Raw genomic sequence first — 17,243 nt, 5'->3', positions numbered from 1 at the left:
TCTGTGTTTCACTTACCTTCTTCTCCTTAGGGAATAATTGTAATCGGTATCCTCTCCCTCTTCATCGGACCAGCTGTCATTACAAAATTCCTCATTTGACTCGCCATTGGCATTTGTGACATCACCACAACTGGCCAATGATTGTGACTGCTGCAGCTGCTGCTGGTGTGGCTGTTGTTGCTGCTGTCGTCCCGAATTCCTATGCAAACCTGCACACCTGGACAACCGGGGTGTACGCATTTCCACCGCTGTCGAACCATTGTTAACATCCAACACCTCATGCATGCTTGTCAAACATTCCGAATTGCCATTTTCCGGCGTCAAAGGTTGTGATGTATTCGCCTGGTTACCAATGGGAGGCGTATGACCATTTGTTGAGGTATTCGACAAGGAGGATTGCATGGAAAGACGATTTTCATTGATCAGTTCAATGACTTTACGTCCCAGCCTCTCGAGATTTTCATTATCACTACAACAATCGGCAATATCCAGACGTTCATTGCTGTTCATAACATCATCCAATAGCTGGTCGGGACTAGAGCAGGCATCTTGAAAGGTAACATCACTGGTGGTCAGCGAACCATTGCCGTTTGGGCTTGTGGGTGTTATGGCCTGGGGTGATGTTGTATTGTATTGAGCTGCTTGGGGTATTCGTTGTTGCTGTTCGCTCAACGCATGATTGTGATGCATACTTCGGGGCTGCGCGATTAAATTACAAGCTGCTGCTGTCGTCGCCGCCGCCGCCGTCTGGGGTTGGGCAAATTGTTGTTGTCGTTGTACGTTCAAGGAAATATCTATGGCTTGTGATAGTACAGGGCAGTGATTTAACATTGTCGCCATGTCATGCGTGGCAAAATAGGCGCTGGGACTAATATCCGGTTCACTAACATCCATGGCATCCGTTTGAGTTTCTGTATCGACCATTTTATTTTTACGATTTTCCGGTTCACTTTGATAGCGTCGATCACGACTAGGACTATATCTGGGTGCCGCAGTGGCAAAGGTACCTGAGCCAACACGACGATGTCGAGATTTGTTTTTAGATTTTTGTGTCGCTACACAAAAGGATTTCGTCTGGCATGTATTGCCATCCAATTGAGCATAGAGAGCACATTTGACGGGACTCTGTGAGAAAGAAAGAAATAAACAAATTTTTAGGTTAATTTTCGTTTTCATCACTTTCTTCCCCAAAACGTAACTTTAGAGCTTGAGTGTTAAAAGAAAAAATGATCTACATGGAATTCCACTATAGGCCATGGACCAAAAGAAATCTACAACTACGACATTTAACAGGAAAAAATTCACTACCAAATTTTATATATGAAAGGGCTATTTGTTTAAAACTAATTTTTAGGTTAATTTCGATTTCTACCACTTTCTTCCCCAAAAACGTAACTTTAGAGCTTAGTTATCAATGGAAAAAATATTCTACACAGAATTTCCTTAAGGGTCATTGACCAACAGAAATCGGTAGCTACGATATTTGTTACACAAATAGGACTATCAATTTATATATCTCAAAATACAATTTGGTTAAAAATAATTTTTAGATTAATACCGAATTGCGTCAGTTTCTTCCACAAAGCGTATCTATAGAGCCTAAGTGTCAATGGAATAAATGTTCCTCATCGAATTTCACTATGGGTCATCGACCAAAAGAAATCTACAGCTACGATATTTAATAAGAAAATTTTCATTATCAAATTTAATATATGAAAGTACTATTTGTTGAAAACTAATTTTTAGGTTAATTTCGATTTCTACCACTTTCTTCCCCAAAACGTAACTTTAGAGCCTAGTTATCAATGGAAATAATATTCTACACTGAATTTCGTTATGGGTTATTGACCAACAGAAATCGGTAGCTACGATATTTGTTAGACAAAATAGCATTATCAAATTATGTGTATGAAAATATAAATTGGTTAAAATTTATTTTTAGATTGATACAGAATTGCGTCAGTTTCTTCCACAAAACGTAACTTTAGAGCCTAAATGTCATTGGAAAAAAAGTTCCGCATCGAATTCCACTATGGGTCATCGACCAAAAGATATCGATAGCTACGATATCTAACAGGAAAAATGTCACTACCAAATTTTATATATGAAAGTACTATTTGTTTAAAACTAGTTTTTAGGTTAATTTCGATTACTACCATTTTCTTTCCCAAAACGTAACTTTAGAGCCTAGTTGTCAATGGAAAAAATATTCTACACTGAATTTCGTTAAGGGTCATTGACCAATAGAAATCGGTAGCTACGATATTTGTTAGACAAAATAGCATTATCAAATTATGTGTATGAAAATACAAATTGGTTAAAATTTATTTTTAGATTAATATCGAATTGCGTCAGTTTCTTCCACAAAACGTATCTTTAGAGCCTAAGTGTCAATGGAATAAATGTTCCGCATCGAATTTCACTATGAGTCATCGACCAAAAGAAATATACAGTTACGATATTTAATAAGAAAATTTTCATTATCAAATTTTATATATGAAAGTACGATTTGTTTAAAACTAATTTATAGGTTAATTTCGATTTCTACCACTTTCTTTCCCAAAACGTAGCTTTAGAGTATAGTTGTCAATGGAAAAAATATTCTACACTAAATTTCGTTATGGGTCATTGACCAACAGAAATCGGTAGTTACGCTATTTGTTACACAAATAGCATTATCAAATTATATGTCTCAAAATACAATTGGGTTAAAATTTATTTTTAGATTAATACCGAATTGCGTCAGTTTCTTCCACAAAACGTATCTATAGAGCCTAAGTGTCAATGGAAAAAATGTTCCGCGTCGAATTCCACTATGAGTCATTGACCAAAAGAAATTGATAGCTACGATATTTGTCACACAAATAGCATTATCAAATTATATGTATCAAAATACAATTTGGTTAAAATTTATTTTTAGATTAATACCGAATTGCGTCAGTTTCTTCCCCAAAACGTAACTTTAGAGCCTAAATGTCAATGGAAAAAATGTTCCGCATCGAATTCCACTATGGGTCATCGACCAAAAGATATCGATAGCTACGATATCTAACAGGAAAAATTTCACTTCCAAATTGTATATATGAAAGTACTATTTGTTGAAAACTAATTTTTAGGTTAATTTCGATTTCTACCGCTTTCTTCCCCAAAACGTATCTTTAGAGCCTAGTTATCAATGGAAGAAATATTCTACACTGAATTTTGTTATGGGTCATTGACCAACAGAAATCGGTAACTACGATATTTGTCACACAAATAGCATTATCAAATTATATGTCTCAAAATACAATTGGGTTAAAATTTATTTTTAGATTAATACCGAATTGCGTCAGTTTCTTCCACAAAACGTATCTATAGAGCCTAACTGTCAATGGAAAAAATGTTCCGCATCGAATTTCACTATGGGTCATCGACCAAAAGAAATCGATAGCTACGGTATTTAACAGGAAAAATTTCACTACCAAATTTCATATATGAAAGTACTATTTGTTTAAAACTAATTTATAGGTTAATTTCGATTACTACCATTTTCTTTCCCAAAACGGAACTTTAGAGTCTAGTTATCAATGGAAGAAATATTCTACACTGAATTTCGTTATGGGTCATTGACCAACAGAAATCGATAGCTACGATATTTGTTAGACAAAATAGCATTATCAAATAATATGTATAAAAAAAATTGGTTAAAATTTATTTTTAGATTAATACCGAATTGCGTCAGTTTCTTCCACAAAACGTATCTATAGAGCCTAAGTGTCAATGGAAAAAATGTTCCGCATCGAATTTCACTATGAGTCATCGACCAAAAGAAATCTACAACTTCGACATTTAACAGGAAAAAATTCACTACCAAATTTTATATATGAAAGTACTATTTGTTTAAAACTAATTTATAGGTTATTTTAGATTTCTACCACTTTCTTTCCCAAAACGTAACTTTAGAGCCTAGTTATCAATAGAAAAAATATTCTACACTGAATTTCGTTAAGGGTCATTGACCAACAGAAATCGGTAGCTACGATATTTGTTAGACAAAATAGCATTATCAAATAATATGTATAAAAAAATTGGTTAAAATTTATTTTTAGATTAATTTCGAATTCTGCCAGTTTCTTCCCCAAAATCTAACTTTAGAGCCTAAGAGCCATTAGAAACTATGTTCCTCATCGAATTTCACTATGGGTCATCAGCCAACTGAAATCTCTAGCTATGATATTTAACATAAAAAATCCCAATATCAAATTATATGTACAACATAAGCATTTTGTTGAAACTAAATTTTAGGTTAAATTCGATTTGTACCAGTTTCAACCCCAAAATGTAACTATAGAGCCCAAGTGCCAATGGAAAATATGTTCCGCATCGAATTTCACTATGGGTCACCAACCAACCGAAATCTCTAGCTACCATATTTAACATAAAATGTGTCATTGTCAAATTATATGTACAATATAAGCATTTTGTTCAAACTAAATTTTAGGTTAGGTTCAATTTATACCAGTTTCATCCCCAAAATGTTACTATAGGGCCTAGCTCTCAATAGAAGAAATATTCTACATAAAATTCCACTATGGGTCACCGACTAACCCAAGTACATAGCTATAATAATTATAATGGAAAAAAATGTTTTCCAATTGCCCCCATTTTGGCTTCCAGTTTTACCTCTGGTGTTGTTTCGGGATTTGGTGTCGAAGATTGCTCTTGTTGTGGCTGCTGTTGCGTTTGCGTTTGACTACTGGAAGCAGCTGTTAGCATGGCTGGTGGTGCATTAAGTCTACGTCTATAATACTGCATTTTACGTAACGTTGTACCGAAACGTTTCGACGGCTTGTAGCCGGGCAATTTCTTTTCTCGCCTGCAATCAAACATGAATTAGATGCAAGGACATCTTGCAAACGCTTGCGAAATACTTACTCGGCAATTTCTTTTTCCTTCTCCTGCAGCTGAGACATACATTCACTCAATTCCAAATACAAACGATTGGTTTTCTCCAATTTATCCTCATAGACCATGCGTATATCTTGAGCATGTCGCCATTCGGCGGTTCGACGCCTTATCAAGTCCTGCTCGAATTTGTGTATGCTTGTACCATTTTGAGTCATCTCCTTCATGTGGGAGCGTACCTCTTCCTTCCACGAACGTTGAGTTTCGAAGTATTGTTTTTCCGTTTTGCGCAGCAATTCGGGACCGGCAATTTCCAAATGGGAAAGAATTTGCCGAAATGATGGACGGTTTCGGGGTTTTGTTTTCCAGCACAATTTCACGAGGAGTTTGAAACCTTCCGGACAACTGGAGGGTATGGGCAGCTTAAGGGAATTATTACCCACACCCCATATTATGGCTGAGGAATCGACATCTTTGTAGGGTATTTCACAGGTCAACATTTCCCAGAGAACAACGCCATAGGACCAAATGTCTACCTTTTCAGAGCAGGGTTCGTTGCGTATGACCTCGGGAGCCATCCAGGCCACAGTGCCAGCGAAACTCATTTTCGTGCTAATCTCGTTCCATTCACGGCTTGTGCCAAAATCACTGATCTTGACCAATTGTTCGGCACTTATAAGGATACTGGAAAGAAGAAGAAGAATGAAATTAGCAGTGGTATCCCTAGAAGAAGGTGTTCTGCTACTCACTTTGGACTCTTTAGATCTCTGTGTATGATCTTGTGGGAATGTAAATACTGCATGCCCAAGGCAATTTGTTTCGACCAGGAAACTAGGCGGGACGGTAACATGAACTCTGTTTCTTTGAGTATATTTTGTAGAGGGCCATAGGGGCAGAATTCCATGATGATACAATAAACCGGTGATTGGGTACAGACACCTCTGCAAGAGAAAAAATTAACAAAAGATTAAAAATTTCGCCATAACCTCAAAAATCCGTATCTCAGACAACTCACTTGAATTTAATGATATTCTCATGATCCAATTTTCGTAAATGCTTTATGTCCGTCTCCTTGACATCTTTCACCTTCTTCACGGCGACAATTTCATTTTTCAGTTTGCCACTGAAAACCGCACCTTGGGCGCCACTACCCAACCACTGGAGATCGGTTATCGACTCAAAGGGTATTTCCCAATCTTCGGTCTTTTGGTTTTTAATTTCAATTACACCCGCCTTGCCAATGAATGAGAGGACGGGTTTCATACAACCCAACAGGCCATACATCCAGCCAATGGGTTTGTCGCCATGGCCAAATGTCCCCCCATTGGGTGGCCATCGATGTTGGCAGGTGTTTTCGGCACTGCTGTCGCTTAAATCGACGACAACATTTTTGTGTGGCTGGTGTTGATGTTGATGTGTAATTTCGGGTTTGTAAGGCAAATCGGTAGGACCGCCTAGACCCAGGTGACCAAGGTCTTCCTGTAGGCAGGCAATGCTGGAAGGAGAGTAAAAAAAGATGAAGATAAGTAACATGAAGTAAAAATAATTAAGTAATAATTTACAGAATATTTAATATAACAGTTTGGAATCAAAAAAATTGCGTTACATGTTTTTTTCATGTTGTATAACAGTTATCGGAGATTGTTTTAAACAGGATTTCTACTGTATCACAGTGTATATGTGTTTGGAAAAGTGGAGCTCTTAAATTTTTCGAAATATTTTTTTGTATAACAGTTTTTTGTCGCAGTATAACAGTTGAAGAAAACTGTTATATGACTAGAAAATGTCTTAGATTTCCACTGTATATCAGATTATATGTTTTTTAAATGAAAAACTTAAATTTTTCTGCATATATTTTCTGGTATAACAGTTTTTTGCCACTGTATAACAGTTATGGAAAACTGGTAAGTGTTAATTCGGTAAGTGGGGATATTGTTTCTGCAATTTTTTGACAATTCTGGGATGAATAAACATCTGTATAACAGTTTAAATTTTTCCTATTTAATGCAGTATAACACTTTCATTGGTAATGTTGACATCGTGTAATATTGTAAATGTTATATAAGTTGTTAGTAATTAATTCAGTGTCTGTATAATTGTTAAAATTTTGAAATTTTAATGCAGTATAACACTTACGAGAGATTCTTTTGTCATTGTATAACAGTTTAATATTGTAACCGATTACGTGTGTTAACTTCAAAGATAACTGCTAATATCTTTTATGTATTTACAATATTAAACTGCTAAAATATGGCAAAAATTCATGCATGCATAACTGTTATACTATGAACTTTTTTGTTTTATATAACAGTTTTGCTCATAAAAACATCGGATAATGTATCTAAGCTTCAAAAAATAATATAAACTAAAATTTTTTCATGTATAACAGTTTGATTTGTGACGCGAAACTTTGTATAACAGTTTCAATTTTACTAAAATCATAACATTAGGCCATAATAAGGCAAGGGCATGCTATGTCAGATGTTAACAATCCATTTCGTCGTCGTATAACAGCTTGAATGCTTTATTTTATGTAGTATAACAGTTTAATTTTTATCTTTTTTGTAGATTTTAGTTGGTATCAAATTTATATTGTCTGTTAGGCCTCTTTAAATCAGTTATTTATATGACTTAGCTCCAAAAACTATAACTAACTACCAAAATTTCATGTATAACAGTTTGATTTATGTAGCAAAATTTTTGTATAACAGTTTAAATTTTACTATTTTCATAACACTGAGTTATAATAAGACAAGAACATGTTGTATTAAATGTAAGCAGCCCATTTTAGGTTTGTATAACAGTTTGGATTTTTTATTATATACTTCAAAATTTTATTATATATAACAGTTTTCCTCATAAAATCAACGGATAATATGTCCGAAATCCAAAAACTAATATTTACCACCAATTTTTTCATGTATAACAGTTTGATTCATGAAACGAAATTTTGTATAACAGTTTAAATTTTATTATTTGCACAGCACTAAGCAATGTTAAGACAAGAACATGATATTGGGGTTTGTATTACAGTTTTATTTATTTGGTGTGTGTATAACAGTTTAATTTATGAATTGAAAATTTTGTATAACAGTTCAAATCTTACTATTTTCATAACACTGAGTTATAATAAGTCAAGAACATATTGAATTAGATGCAGCCACCCATTTTAGGTTTGTATAACAGTTTGATTTTTTTATTTTATACTTAAAAGATTTATAATATATAACAGTTTTCCTCATAAAATCAACGGATAATGTGTTCGCGATGTAAAAAATAATATTAACCACCAAATTTTTCATGTATAACAGTTTGATTCATGAAACGAAATTTTGTATAACAGTTTAAATGTTATTATTTTCCGTAAGTACTAAGCAGTGTTAAGACAAGAACATGTTATTGGGGTTTGTATAACAGTTTGATTTATTTGATGTGTGTATAACAGTTTGATTTATGAAGTGAAAACTATGTATAACAGTTTAAATTTTACTATTTTCATAACACTGAGCTTTAATAAGGCAAGAACTGGTTATATTAGATGTAGGGAACCCATTTGAGGTTTGTATAACAGTTTGATCTTTTTATTATATACTTAAAAATGTTATTATATATAACAGTTTTCCTCATAAAATCCATTGATAAGATGTCTGAGCTCCAAATATAATATTAACCACCAAATTTTTCATGTATAACAGTTTGATTCATGAAACGAAATTTTGTATAACAGTTCAAATGTTATTATTTGCACAGCATAAAACAGTGTTAAGCCAGGAAAATGTTTTTGGGGTTTGTATAACAGTTTGATTTATTTGGTGCGTGTGTATAACAGTTTGATTTATGAAACCAAATTTTTGTATAACAGTTTAAATTTTACTATTTTCATAAAACAAAACTATAACAAGGCAAGAACATGCTATATTAATTGTTAGCGAGCCATTTGAGGTTAGTATAACAGTTTGATTTATGAAGCAAAATTTTGTATAACAGTTAAAATGTTAACTTTTTCGCAACCATAAGCTACGCTAATGCAAGTACATGTTGTATTAGATGTATGCAACCCATTTGGTGCTTGTATAACAGTTTGGTTACTTAAATTTTAAGGCAGTATAACAGTTTAATTTTTTCTCATATCATAATTTTGTAGGTTTCATTCAGTATTCCACTTAAATTATAAGTTAGATAATAGAATTTCTTGTTTTATTCCCCTCTAATGTGGCGTATAACAGTTTCAACTCAAAAACAATGAGTCTGGAAAACAGACTTTCTGAAACTTTTTTTTTCTAAATAGAAAACCGTTACATGATTAGAATGTCAAAAACAACTGCCTATATTGTTCGTCGTCGGCTTTCGTTGTTGGCAGTCGAGCCACCTAGACAAACACCTGTATAACAGAATGGAGATACCGCTGCTGCTGGCTGGCTATTTCAGCATCCATTGTGGCCTTTCACTAATGAACGCTTTTGAATTCTATTAAAAGCAGGAAACCAGATTTCAAAGTCAATCAAAAGAAAACACAAAAAAAAAAAAACACAAAACTATAAAACAATTAAAAACAAAGTTTATAACAACAACACCAACAAGCATAGCAGAACCAATGCTAGCTAGCCGTTAACAATTATCTCGAATTACGATATTATAAAACGACAGCAACAACAACGGCTAAACTCAACATCAATGACGTCAAACCAAAGAGTTTTTCCATCACAAAAACCAAAAAAAAAATCTAAAAAAAATATTCATTTCGGACACGTTGAAGTTTGCTATCTCCGGGCAGTGTTGGCAAGACAAAAAGGTTTGACGGTTGACGCCTGTATAACAGCTATCAGGCGATTATAACGCAAATAAAAATCTCAAAGTCCAGAAAGTAGTTGGCCGGATATTGGCTAATGTGATCAATGGGATTTGCTCGTTGGGCTAGTTGTTATATGAAGTTGAAAGAGCTCTCAGCACGTGTCGGATCAAGTGACTGGAGATTGTCACGGCATATCATGTGAAAATCGAGAAAAAATATTGAATTTTTTTGTCTCGATATTCGCCACAAAAACACGATTATTTTTATGGTAGTGCAACCATAAAATCCAGCAAATTATTTTAGAGCTTTTTCCGAACTGTTATATATTTTAATTTTTATTGGTATAACAGTTATTATATCAATCTGTTATACCTATAACAATGTAATCTTATTATTTTCACATGTGTAACATTTTTTTAATTGTATGTACATTTTTGGTATTTTTTACTTGTATAACAGTTATCTCTTAAAACTGTTATACACATAAAGAAGTTAGTATACCAGTGTAATCATATAATCAGGCATATGTTAACTGTTTTTAGTTAAAATTTTTCATTTTTTGTGCTTTACATAAGCTTTTATTTGTATAACAGTTAACTTTCGAAACTGTTATACGTATAACAGTTTTCATAATAGTGTAAATATTCATTAATTGCAACTTTCATAAGTTTTAATGTGTATAACAGTCAATTTTTAGGGCCTGTATACGTATAACTGTTGATAACGGTAACTGTTATACATACAACAGCTTTTATAACAGTTAAAATATGCATTAGTTTTACTTTTCATGCGTTTTTATGTGTATAACAGTTAACTTTTGGAACTGTTATACGTATAACAGTTTTATAACAGTGAATATTTTGTCTTAATTGTACTTTTCAATTGTTTTGTTTTGTAAAACAGTTTATTTCTTAAACTGTTATACGTATAACAGTTGAGAAGGAAAACTGTTACATGTATAACAGCTTTATGACAGTGCATACATTCAATAATTGCACTTTTCATGAGTTTTTATGTGTATAACAGTTAACTTTCGAAACTGTTATACGTATAACAGTTGAGAAGGGTAACTTTTATACGTACAAAAGTTTTACAGCGGTGAAAATATTCATTAATTGTACTTTTGATGAAAATTTTTTTGTCTAACAGTTAATTTTTGAAACTGTTATATGTATAACAGTTGAATATGTTAGCTGTTATGCGTGCAAAAGCTTTTTTGCCATTGAAATTATTCATTGAGTGTGCTTCTCATAACTTTATTTTTGTATAACAGTTAATTTTTGTAACTGTTATACGTAGAGCAGTTGAATATGCTAGCTGTTATACGTATAAAAGCTTTTCAGTCATTGAAATTACACATTAAGTGTGATTCACATACGTTTTTATTTGTATAACGGTTAAGTTTCCAGCTGTTATACGTATAACTGTTAATTTGGGTAACTGTTATACGTATAACAAGTTTATATCGGAGCAAAAATCCATTATTTGTATTTTTCATGTGTTTTAATTTGTATAACAGTTAATTTTTGAAACTGTTATGCGTATAACAGTTGAATATGGTAACTGTTATACGTATAACAGTTGAATGTGGTAACTTTTATACTTATAAAAGCTTTTCTGTCATTGAAATTACACATTAAGTGTGCTTCGCATACGTTTTTATTTGTATAACAGTTAATTTTTAAGGCTGTCATGCGTATAACTGTTGAGTAGGGTAACTGTAATATGTATAAACGCTCAATAGCAGTGCAATTATTCAAAAAATGTACTTTTCATTAGTTTTTATTTGTATAACAGTTAACTTTCGAAACTGTTATATGTATAACAGTTTTCATAATAGTGAAAATATTCATTAATTGCAATTTTTATAAGGTTTTTAAGTGTATAGCAGTTAATTTTTGTGGCTGTTATACGTATAACAGTTGATAAGGGTAACTGTTATATGTATAAGAGATTTACAATAGTGAAAATATTCATTAATTGTACTTTTGATGAGATTTTATTTGTATAACAGTTATTTTTTAAAACTGTTATACGTATAATAGTTAAATATGGTAACTGTAACAATGCGAATTATTAAATATATAATGTACGTTCATTTTTATTTGCATTAAAGTCAATTTTAGAAACTGTTATACGTATAACAGTTAATATTTATGTGTATTAAAAAAAGGTTTTCATTAAATTTCTTGTCAATTTTCTTCTTTTTCAATTTTTTTTCTAAAGAGACTCTGAAAATTTTGTCTGCTAATTTTTTTCCTGGGTAGGATAATGTATAACAGTTTTACTGCCTTCATAGGCAAAAATCAGAGCTTAGCAACAAAAAAAAAAGCAAAAAAAAAAACTGAAACCTGGAAAATAATGCACTGTTCTAATTCTATCATGAAATTATTTTTCTCCTAAACATAATGAAGCGAGAGGCAAGCGATAGTAAATAATTTCCTCTTCTACCACACTAAGCATTTTGCCTGTTTCTTTATTACATAGTCATCTCAAAAACAACAACGAAAAATTCCAAAAGAAAAATTGCGCAAAAAAATATAATTACAAAATTTCATTAGTTCAAGAATCATTCAACTCTAAACAACAACAACAAATATCCCACAGAAAAAACAAACGCAAAAACAATAATAATGACAAAAAACCTCATTTTCAAAATAAGAAAAAAATATCCTCACTCAGGTGATTTCCAGTTTTCACTTGGAATATTCGTACCTACCGAAATTAAAAAACAAATAAATAAACACCACACAAGACGACACATACATGCGTACATATCTATCACAACAAAAAGCAATAACAACAATCAATTTTGTTTGTTTTTATCTTATCAAGACGAGCACCACAACAATAACCTGGCAAACAATCGTACCTTACAAATTGCAAAAAAAAAGCAACGACGACGACGAATAACAACAAAAATAGGAGTGTGTTAACCATACCCCATAATGTACACATACGCACATTCACCCTGGTATATTGTATAATGTGAGTGAGAGAGGGAGGTAGGGGGATGTGTGAATAGAGCACATGGAGCCTTCTGTGCCAAATAAAGATTTGCTATCTCCCAAATATCAGTTATGTTTGTGAGAGTTAATAACAAAGAGATTGTTGTATGTGGGAGAGAGAGCGAGAGCTAACCCCACAGAGCAATGTAATGGATCAAATGTAAATAACTGTTTGCGGGGGTCTCATTGATTTCGATAAGAGAGTGTTGATATGTGATTGGGAGACCACTAATAGAGGGGCAATGAGCATTGAGTTCACATAAATGAGAGATAAGGGGAAATAGATTAGAGTGGGTGTTTTAATGGAAATACTGTAGTTTTTTTTTTCATTTTCAAAGGTAAATGCATTAAATATAGACGAGAGATAGAGAGGGAGAGCTGGTGTAATGTAAACTGCAATTTTAATGGGAACACTGTATTTCCTCTCTCTCCTCCATGAATTGAATCGTAAATTTAAGGAGCAAACAGACCCCCTTTAAAATTTAAAGTGCAAAGATTGTCATTTTTTCTAACCGAAAATAGGCATGTTATCAATTGATAAGGCGTTACTATACCTCCCGTTCTCCATCCCTCCCTCCCTCTCTCCCTCCCTCTCCTTATCGCTTATCAAATCAAAAGGGGGATTCACCTACATTTTTGCCTACATTAGAAACCGAGCAAAAAACAACAACGAAATTTAAAACAATGTCATGAAATTCGTTCACTGTCGCCTTTTATGGACCGAAATCAAATAAATATTTTTTCTTGAAAGGGAACGAAAAGAAAAATAAAAAAATATTTTCCCAACACTTCATAATTGCGGATAGATGGGAAGGTTACAAGTTGTTCCTTGCATTCATAACTGTAATTTTGCTTAATTTATCTGAACTTTAGACAAGACCATACAGCTACGTGACGATTTAAATAAACACGTTTCACCTGAGTTATATCCCTTCATTACGCTCATATATAAATGCGAACATACATGTGTACACATGTACGCACGTTAAAGGCATAAGGTTTTAGAACATTCACACACACACGCGAACATTAAAAATACAACAGATACAAAAACCTCATAGTCTAGATATCGTACCAGTCGCCTGATGGCACACACGCGCCGTTAAACTTTTTGATCGGTAAAATCAATTAAAAAACAACAACAATGACAACAAACAGCACACCCCTGAAGCATGTTTTGCGTTAAACTGCCTGGTTTTTGTTTAGCATTAGACGATGTAGATATTAACTATTCGAAATTGCATAAGAAGTATGCTAGAAGAGACCTCATAAGAGGTCTTCTATGAAATAGGAGACCTTATAGGAGGTATTCTATAGAATAGGAGAGCTCATAAGAAGTATTCTATAGGATAGGACACCTCCTAAGAGCTGTTTTATAGGTGTTCTATAGGATTGGACACCGCCTAAAAGGTGTTCTATAGGATAGGACACCTCCTAAAAGGTGTTCTATAGGATAGGACACCTCCTAAGAGGTATTCTATAGGATAGGACACGTCCGAAGAGGTGTTCTATAGGATAGGACACGTCCGAAGAGGTGTTCTATAGGATAGGACACGTCCGAAGAGGTGTTCTATAGGATAGAACACCTCCTAAGAGGTGTTCCATAGGATAGAACACCTCCTAAGAGGTGTTCCATAGGATAGGACACCTCCTAAGAGGTGTTCTATAGGATAGGACACCTCCTAAGAGGTGTTCTATTGGATAGTACACCTCCTAAGAGGTGTTCTATTGGATAGTACACCTCCTAAGAGGTGTTCTATAGGATAGAACCCCTTTTATGAGATCTCCTATTCCATATAAGACCCCTTATATGATGTCTCCTATTCCATAGAAAATCTCTTATGAGATCCCCTATTCTCTTAAAGACATCTTCTATTCCATAAAATATCTCTTACGATCTCTTTTTCCATAGAAAATGAGGTCTCCTTTGCTACAGAATACCTCCTATGAAGTCTCCTATACCACGGATGACCTCCTACAAGGTCTTTTATTTCATAGAAGACCTCCTGTGAAGACTTCTATACCACAAAAGACCTCCTTCGAGGTTTCCCAACCTACAGAAGAGCTTATACGAGGTCTTCTATCCCACAGAATAGTTCCTACGAAGTCTCCTATTTTATAGGAGACCTCCTATGAGGTGTCCTATTCTATGGAAAATATCCTATGAGGTCTCCTGTGCTACAGAAGAGCTCATACGGGGGCTTCGATCCCACAAAAGAGCTCCTGTGAGGTCTCCCATGCTATAGAAGACCTTCTATGAGGTCTCGTATGTTATAGAAGAGCTCCTATGAGGTTTTTTATCCCACAGAAGACCTCCTATGAGGTCTCCTATCTCACGGAGAACCTCTTGTAAAGTCTTCTATCTCACAGAAGACCTCTTATGAGGTCTCGTATTTTATAAAAGATCTCCTACGAGGTCTCCTTTTTTATAGAAGGCCTCCTATGAGGTCTCTTTTTTATAGAGACCTTCTACGAGGTTTCCTATGAGGTCTCATTAGCTATAGAAGACCTCCTATTTTATAGAAGACCTCCCATGAGATCTGCTATGTTATATAAGACCACCTATTAAGTTTACTATTCTTAAAAAAAACCTTCTATGAGCTCTCCTGTACTTCGTTTTATTATTAGCTTCCTTTTTGTTATCCTCCATATTTACCTTTTTTCTGCATTCAAAATTTTATCCGGCGGTTCTATGTTCTTGCCAAAGAACGAAATATAAAAGACCATGATACGGCTGAGGATGACGAAATTCTCGAACTATTCTCGTCTGCTATGGTGGTGGGGCGATGAAGATCTATAGTTGTCGTCGGCTCGCTATCAAATATCTGTGAATTGGATATCTTTGTTGTGATGTGTTATTGAATTGTTATCGAGTGTGGAACCGGTAATGGGACGGACCCTCAGAGAAATTAGGTTGAATACCAATGGCATCAAATAACATAGAACTGTGGAGAGTCGCCGTCACAGACAAGCCAAGTTTGCTGATGGGGAGAGGAGGTGGTGGTTTCGTTACGGCTGACTTTTGTTGGTATTGGTAAATTGTGTTTTTTTTTTCTTCTCTTCTTTCTGTTTGTTTTTCTTATTATCTTTTTTTTTTTGCTAAGTTTAGCACAAATTGGAATTTTTGCTGATAAGCGTTTTTTGTTAGCAAGGCAGGTGTTGTCGTTTCGGGGTCTGGAACTTCGGCAGTTGACAAATGTCGATGATGGTGCTGATGTTCTCAGCGCTTTGCTGGGTAGCCGACAAGAGTTCACGTATCGTCTGTAGATTTCAAGTTAAGTTTTCAACACTTTGCAGAATTTTGTTGTTGTTGTACCACTTTGCCTCTATTTTTTCTTGTTTTTCTTTTGTTTTTATTGGTTATTTTTAACTAGTTACTCATAATTGTTGTCTGATTTGGCTGCGGAAAAAATCATTTTTTTTAGTTTTTGACTGATTGGAATCGTTTCTTGCCAAAGTATCTGCCACCTCGGCCGGTGTTGTCTTTCATTATTTTTGACTTTAATGTTTATAGGCATTAGGATGGGGAAAAAAGCGGAAATGGCGAAAATGGCGCCCAACGTGAAATCAAACAAGTCTTCGTGGGGGAGGTAACAGAAGCAGTTCGCCGATATATCCCATCTTCACAGCAGATCTTGTGTTAGTAGAAATAATGGGATGTGCGGAATATGAAGAGAATCGGAATTTATAATGGTTTTGGTTATTCAAAATGTTGACCTTTGTGGGGAAGGTACCAGAAGGAGTAGATCGATGTATCTCATCTTCACACCAGATCTTGTGTAGATAAAAATATTGGGATGTGCGAAGTTTCGAAAGAATCAGGTACATATTTCTGATTTTAAGAGAGATATTATTATTCAAATTTTTGACCCTTTGTGGGGGAGGTACCAGAAGGTGTGGTCCGATCTCTACCATATTTATAACAGATCTTGTGTTGATAAAAATATTTGGATATGCGGAGTTTCGAATGAATCAGATGATTATTTTACATTTTAAGAGGGATATAATTATTCAAAATTTTGACCATTTGTAAGGAGGGCACCAGAAGGAGTGGACCGATATATTCCATCTTCACAGCAGATCTTGTGTTGGTAGAAATAATTGGATGTGTGAAATATGAAGAGAATCGGATGCTTATTTGTTATTTTATTTAATTTTTGGTTATTCGGAATTTTAATCCTTTGTGGCGGAGGTACCAGAAGGAATGGGCCGACATTTTCCATCTTCACACCAGACCTTGTGTTGATAAAAATATTGGAATGTGCGAAGTTTCGAAAGAATCAGATGCTTATTTCAGATTTTAATGGAGATATAATTATTCAAAATTTTGACCCTTTGTGGGGGAGGTACCAGCAGGTGTGGTCCGATATATTCCATCTTCACAGCATATCTTGTATTGCTGGAAATATTGAGATTTGTGAAATATGAAGAGAACCAGATGCTTATGTCGGAATTTATAACCGTTTTGGTCATTCAAAGCTTTGAACCCTTTGTTGGGGAGGTATCAGAAGGAGTAGATCGATATTTCTCATCTTCACACCAGATCTTGTTTTGATAAA

At 34.1% G+C, this 17,243-nt stretch overlaps 1 protein-coding gene across 9 annotated transcripts in view; it reads right to left on the bottom strand.

Moving 5' to 3' along the window:
- LOC101899738 (mitogen-activated protein kinase kinase kinase 13) overlaps positions 1-17,243 on the bottom strand; it is a 51,513-nt gene that overhangs the window by 7,457 nt on the left and 26,813 nt on the right. For 5 of the 9 annotated variants that reach the window (XM_011292999.3, XM_011293000.3, XM_059124024.1 and 2 more), the window contains 5 exons: positions 5,900-6,379; positions 5,634-5,825; positions 4,915-5,568; positions 4,663-4,855; positions 17-1,125 (listed from right to left, as the gene is read on the bottom strand). In XM_011292999.3, the coding sequence (XP_011291301.1) occupies positions 17-1,125; positions 4,663-4,855; positions 4,915-5,568; positions 5,634-5,825; positions 5,900-6,379 (2,628 nt within the window). Of the gene's footprint in view, positions 1-16; positions 1,126-4,662; positions 4,856-4,914; positions 5,569-5,633; positions 5,826-5,899; positions 6,380-15,340; positions 16,085-17,243 lie in introns of all 9 variants that reach the window. The other 4 variants (XM_011293002.3, XM_005180598.4, XM_059124028.1 and 1 more) reach the window with 1 other exon arrangement.

The sequence above is a fragment of the Musca domestica genome, unplaced genomic scaffold (assembly GCF_030504385.1).
Source record: "Musca domestica strain aabys unplaced genomic scaffold, Musca_domestica.polishedcontigs.V.1.1 27, whole genome shotgun sequence".
Classification (NCBI taxonomy): domain Eukaryota; kingdom Metazoa; phylum Arthropoda; class Insecta; order Diptera; family Muscidae; genus Musca; species Musca domestica.
The sequence above is the reverse complement of the archived record's forward strand: the minus strand, read 5'-3'. Positions and strand labels throughout refer to the sequence as shown.